Source organism: Phaenicophaeus curvirostris, chromosome 3, assembly GCF_032191515.1.
Source record: "Phaenicophaeus curvirostris isolate KB17595 chromosome 3, BPBGC_Pcur_1.0, whole genome shotgun sequence".
NCBI lineage: Eukaryota > Metazoa > Chordata > Aves > Cuculiformes > Cuculidae > Phaenicophaeus > Phaenicophaeus curvirostris.
This window is the reverse complement of record NC_091394.1, coordinates 3,866,063-3,872,062: the sequence shown is the minus strand read 5'-3', so window position 1 is coordinate 3,872,062 and position 6,000 is coordinate 3,866,063. Positions and strand designations below refer to the sequence as shown.

General features: G+C 41.9%; 1 protein-coding gene across 15 annotated transcripts in view; it reads left to right on the top strand.

Annotated features, from left to right (window-relative positions):
- Positions 1–242: 242 nt before the first annotated feature.
- Positions 243–6,000, top strand: part of NETO1 (neuropilin and tolloid like 1) — a 72,885-nt gene continuing 67,127 nt past the window's right edge. For 11 of the 15 annotated variants that reach the window (XR_011337143.1, XR_011337138.1, XR_011337137.1 and 8 more), the window contains exons 1-3: positions 250–433; positions 3,854–3,907; positions 5,319–5,456. Coding sequence is in view for 5 of the 15 variants with exons in the window: in XM_069853273.1 (XP_069709374.1) it covers positions 406–433; positions 3,854–3,907; positions 5,319–5,456 (220 nt within the window). In the remaining 10 variants the exon portion in view is untranslated. Of the gene's footprint in view, positions 434–3,853; positions 3,908–5,318; positions 5,457–6,000 lie in introns of all 15 variants that reach the window. The other 4 variants (XR_011337134.1, XR_011337135.1, XM_069853269.1 and 1 more) reach the window with 2 other exon arrangements.

Here is a 6,000-nt window from a genome sequence, read left to right as displayed (position 1 = left end):
TGACGGACCCATTAATCCCTTCTTCAATGCATCAAAAGAAGCCGAAGGGCTGGAAGTCGCTGGGCTCGGAGTCCTGCGGGAAATGCTTCGATCTCCTGTTGGTTCTGTACGAAACTGGTGACGAGGGGGCTCGGCACCTGGATGCTCGGATGCTGGGGCCACCGCGATGCTGCGCTGGGAGCCCGGCTGCGATGGGATTGAGCCGGCCGTGATTAGCTGAAGGCGAGAGGAAGGGCTGCTCCGCTCTGCTGTCTGCGGGTTTTGTGTTTTTCTTTCTTTTTTTCTTTCTTTCTTTTTTTTTTTTCTTTCTTCTTTTCCTACTTCCATCCTCTCCCCGCCACTGGAAGTCCTCCCGTATCTAAATGGAATTAGTGGAGACCGAAGCCCCTTGTGTAAGGCACAGACATGACCCATGGGCGCAGCTTCTTTCACAGTGAGTATCCCCCTGCTCCCCAGGGCTGGAGCTGCGGGACGCGCGGAGCCCCGCGGAGGAGCCGCATCCCCTTCCCCGGCGCTCGGAGGAGGCACCGAGGGGACCCGGTACCTGCCAGGGCTGCGGGGAGGTGGGCTTGGGGCGGGGGGAAACACGTTCCTGCGGGCTGGAAGCTTTCACCTGGGGGCGATGGGTCTGAGAGAAAAGGGATGCGGTGCATCCCCGCTCGGGGGGATGCGGGAGAAATCCTCCAGGAGCAGCAGGAATGCACTAAAACGCAGCAATTATTAGTCGAAGATATACACACACACCCCCGCATCCCACCCCCAGCCCTCCAGGGGCCTCAATCTGCGTGGATGGGACCCCCCTCTCACTCCCCAGTTTCGCAGAGGGTCCACTCTACTGGCCATAGTCCTTCCAGAACCTCTCCCAACGCTCACACCTGTAAAATAGAAACAGGTATTGTTGGTCCAACAACTCTTTGCTGAGGGACATGCTTTAGTGTTTGATAGGAACGGTTGGACTCAATGATCCGGTGGGTCTCTTCCAACCTGGTGATTCTATGATTCTGTGCTAGGCTAAGCCGTGTCCGTGCCAAATCACAGCCTCCCCAAAGCTGCCTGGCCAGGAGATAAATCTCTTCATGTGCAGCTAGTGATGGAAAAATGCACAGATCCAAAAAGGAGCAAAGATGCGTAATCAGAGTGGCACGAGAAAGCGTGATTATAATTACACCTGTGATTAGGAGGGAAAGGGGGAGGAGGAAGACGGAGAGAACGCACATGAAATTGGGTGGAAACTTCTTTAAAATAATCCCCAAATCCAGACAATCACAATATTGTTGTACTGTCAAAGCTTCCCAAGTGATGGTTTAGAATAAGTGAAGACTGCGTGATTGGTCTCTTTGGTGTCTTTATTTTTCTTCTCTCAGTGAGAAGCATTGTTCATTTCCTGTGATTTGGGAAAGAAAAAAGCAAAGAGTCATAGAATAAAATGGACTGTCTTGACTGCTTAGTGAAAAATATTGTGTTATCTTTTCCCATAAAGCCCGTAATTTCAATTACCTTGTAGCAATATACAGATTTTGGTGATACTGGTGTTACTATCACTAAATCAAAAAGTCTCATATTTTTTTGGAAATATGAGACAAGTCTTTGACTTCACCCAAAGGGTAGAGGTGATATATCCAGGGGAAAAAAAATTAGTCTCTTAATTTTATTATGAAGGTTATTTTGACTATTTATTAATAATGAGTACTGACATGATGATATGTAAGCAGCTCCCTGCTTTGGCATAACATGGCTCTGCAACTTGGAAGCGTCTTTTCTAGCGGTTACAGCTGGAATTGAAAAGATGTGGGCTTTCTATCATTTTTGTAATAGTGCCTCTGTGGCTTGGACCAACTCTTCACTTCTCATAACTTCAGTTGTTTCCATTTGGAAAAGGAGGGGAGCTTGAAATGAACCTGTAAGACTCAGACATGAATTACTATTAATTGCCTAAGAAGAAGCATTTCTCACATGGGGTTTGTTTAGCTGCTGTGCCTCCTATTCCAGCTTCCATGAATTCATAGGCAGAAGGAGCACTGGCAGCTGGTCCCATATTCTAACACCAATCCACCTTACACTATAGAGAAATTAAGTTTTGACTGATGAGGATTCCAGGCATAGATGCAGTGCATTCACTGCATGAAACACAGATGAAGTAAATGAGCAACTTAGTAAATGGGCAAATCCTGCGTTGCCTTCAGATTCTGACACAGCTGGCGAGCAGAGTCCCAACTAGCATCTATTTCCAGAATCCATCCCTGAGGAGAGTAAGGGCATGAACTGCTGGGTAGCAGTCAGATCAGAGCAGAAGATCTAATGTTCTCACTGAATGCCCATGATACAGAAGAGTTTTTAACTACCAGCTCTGCCAACATCTGTCTCTGTGAGCTGGAGGATTAAAAAAGACGCAGGGGCTGTGAGTCTGACCAAGAAAGAGTGAATGTGCTGCCAAGCCTGATTTTCCCAGCACTTCAGCCTTTCCCTGTTTAACAAGTTAGTGTCATCCATGCATCAAACCTTCTGTCCCATGGAAAGGGTCAAAAGCATAGAAACAGAGCTCTCGATGCCATCAGAATACTGGAAGTATGGTGAGACTGGTTTCCTTTGGGGTAAAAACTGCACACAAGTTGCAGTGGAAAAGCTGAAAATGAAGTGAGCACAATTTCTGAAAAAAATAATTTAGGTAGCTCGTTACAAGCCCAGTTTTGATGTCTCTTTGTATAAGAAAAGGAAAGTGTGCCATTCAATTACATTTGTTAAAGACCACAGGTCCATCAGTTCCTCATCACAGTCAACAAAACAAATGGCAGCTGATTGATCTAAAATACTCAGAATCAATACAAAACTTCATGGCCACTTTAACTTTAGTGCAGTCTGGGCACTATGTCTGGGCTTCATGCCAAACTAGCCAGGGTCAAAACCTGGAGCACTCCAGGAACTGATGGATCTGTTCTCTTTTTCCCTTGCTATCCTACTTTCTCCAAAACCCAAAGAAGTTACAGGTGATAACAAGAAGATGCTATCAACAATGCATGATTCCTTCATCAGGTTGCCAGTTAGTCACTTTGATCTTCCAAAGACCTCTCATTATGACTGGCCTAAATGTTTGCCCCTTAGGCTTTTCTAATTAAAATGCTATGTTATCAAACTCAGAGATTGGCTCCAGGTTGAAGACCATCTGAGAAAGGCCCCATTTGTTCCCAAGCAGCATAACTGTCCTATCATGGTGGGAGATAGGAGATTTCTGTTTGTAAAATGGGCTGCAGATTCACTGCAGCACAAAGCAACATCCCCTCGACAAGTCAAGTCAACTAGATTAATGAGACTGTTAAGCACACACAATAATTTACTTCACTGGGGATTTGCAAATGCTTTGATGGATGCGAAGAGCACTCGCTTCTTTCATAGTCCCAGTACTCATTTTCAAATTTTCTTATGGCATAGTGAGAGACATAAGTGAGACCAGGGGCACTGAATCTTAGCAGACCTTTTTCTCCCTCTATTAAAAGCAGCCAGTTTTTTATTACTGTCCCAAGCTAAGGTTATATAAATAAATATTGATAAATTTTTTTCTATAATATTGAGAAAAAACCAAAACAAAAGTAGGAGGGAAGCATCTGTGCCTGGGGATTTTGCTTTAAATCCAATATATCTCCTCTTTATCTGGATATATTTACAAGGACAAGTACTTACAAGGACAGATCACAAAGAAACTTGTTTATTAAAAATGTGCAATTTATAGATGCAATTAAAACGAAATTTTTTTAATAGTAATTCTATTTAATTTGTAATCTTCTAGGATAGATGTTTACAATTCATTTGATTGCAGGCACTATCACTCTGTGATATCTAATGCATATTTCTTTTTCAGTTGTAGCAAGTCTAATCATCCTACATTTGTCTGGGGCAACCAAAAAAGGAACAGGTATGTAAGCTTCAAACATTTTTTTCAGACATCATATTGGAGCCCAAAGTATAGACTTGAGTTGTTAGTTTAGTTCTTAAAATTTGTAGTAGTTCACCTACTTCCAGTGTCTATTCCTTTAGTTTGAGTTTTAACGTTCCTATTCACACAAAAGTAGTGATACTTTTTTTGACAAGTTAGTGGCTTGACCCACAGGTAGCTCTCACTAAAGACTGAGCCTGAGTCTAACTAAAGGCTGAAAGCATCCCCACTTTCAAATTAGGATGTCCAGTTTGGGCACTGAGCTATCTACTTCTAGATCTTTTCGCCTGGTGAAGCTGAATTTGAAATCTGAAGTTGGTGGTGGGTAAGAAGAGATTGTTAAAAGCTTTAGGTGCTGAGTGTGGTGAGCCCCAGGCAGGGAGAATTGCAGAGCACTGTGTGTGTCTGAGTGGTCACTCCAGGCCCAAATTAATTTCAAGAAATTAGGATCCATGTCATACTCAGCTTGGATGCAGGCCAGGAAGAAAAAGAAAGGCTTGCAGAGCATAAGGTGGGTCTCAAATGGTCAAAATCATCCTTGGAAGGTGCTTGTCTCCATCCATTTATCGTAAAGAGGGAGCCTCAAACAACTTGGCTTTATACATTAGAGGCTTAAGTTAGATGGGACATTTGGAATACAGATATCTCATTTGGAGCAAACACAGGAGTGCTCTTTGGGCACCTGTGTGAGGTCTAGAACCTACTATTCTCCTTTTAATGCAAGCCTAGGTATTTTTCCCTCTGAAGAATCTGTCTTGTTTTAGCCTAATTTTTAAAGTGTCGTGCCCAGAAAGTGATTCTTCATCTCCTTTAGCCTGAACAGACTCAAACCTTTGCCTCCAGGCTCTCTGCCAGTGTGAAGCAAGGAATGCAAGTGTTTCAGGGCTATGAAGAAAGGAAATAAGAACATCTGACTCTGCTATCTGATGATTCACGTAGGAGAAGGAAAGTTCTGGGCTGTGATTCTTGGCCTCAGTGTTATTTATTAGTTTTACAGCAAACAGCAAGATAAAAATAATCTATGAATCAGAATTCAGGAATTCCCCTGTCTATCTCTGCCCGGTGAATATACGAATGGTAAATTCATGTCTCCCATTTCTTGAGCTGTTCCTATAAGGTTTGTATTTTAAAAGCAATAAAAATATCTTGCCCTAGACATCCATATGTCTTCTTTCCTTTGAAAAAATGTTTTGAGTAAGAATTGTATATTCGTGTGCTTAAAGAACAGTCTCATTTTCCCCCAGAGCAATGATCATACTCTTAGTCTCAAGAGAAAAAAAGGTGAGACCACTGACAGAAGGGGCTGTATTATTCTGTAAGAGAGTTCTATGTGTCATAGCGACATAATTTGTAAGCTAATTATATGATGCTTAATGTGATCATTTCACAGAAAAGCAAAGTACTTCCGAAGGACAGAAACCAGTGCAATGTGGATCTTGGACAAAATATGCAGAAGGAGGCATCTTCACTTCTCCCAATTACCCCAACAAGTACCCTCCTGACAGAGAGTGTGTCTACATTATAGAAGGTGACCAGACAATGAATCTTTATCTTCTATCATCCACTGTATTAAAAAAAATGTTTTATTTCAGTATATGTGATGAGTAGGTAAAGCTATGATGATGTATCTTCTGATGATGTATCATAAAGCTATGATGATGTATCAATGATGATGTATCTTCTCAAGACACGAGACATAGAGACGCTCTCTCTCTGCACTTTCAGTCTTTTTTTTCCTAAAAAGTTTAAAAAATTCGTAGAGCATACTAAAAGATATTGGAAAACACACAAGATTCATTTCCTTACATCACTCATAAATTAGTTCAGGTACTAAGTATGCATGAGTCACTAAGTAATAAACAGTATCATTTATTTCAGGATATTCAGAAAATGGATAGAATGTAAAATACCGTAACATGCAGAAGAAAGAATATTTTAAAATGAGTAAAAAAGAGTGAATACAGCAAAGGAAAAGGCTTTTGTCTTGCATGTAATTATTTTAAACTTTCCACAAGTGAATCAGGGATGTGAAGCATAGCTAAGGCAAAGTACAGTAAAGAAAGTTATACAGA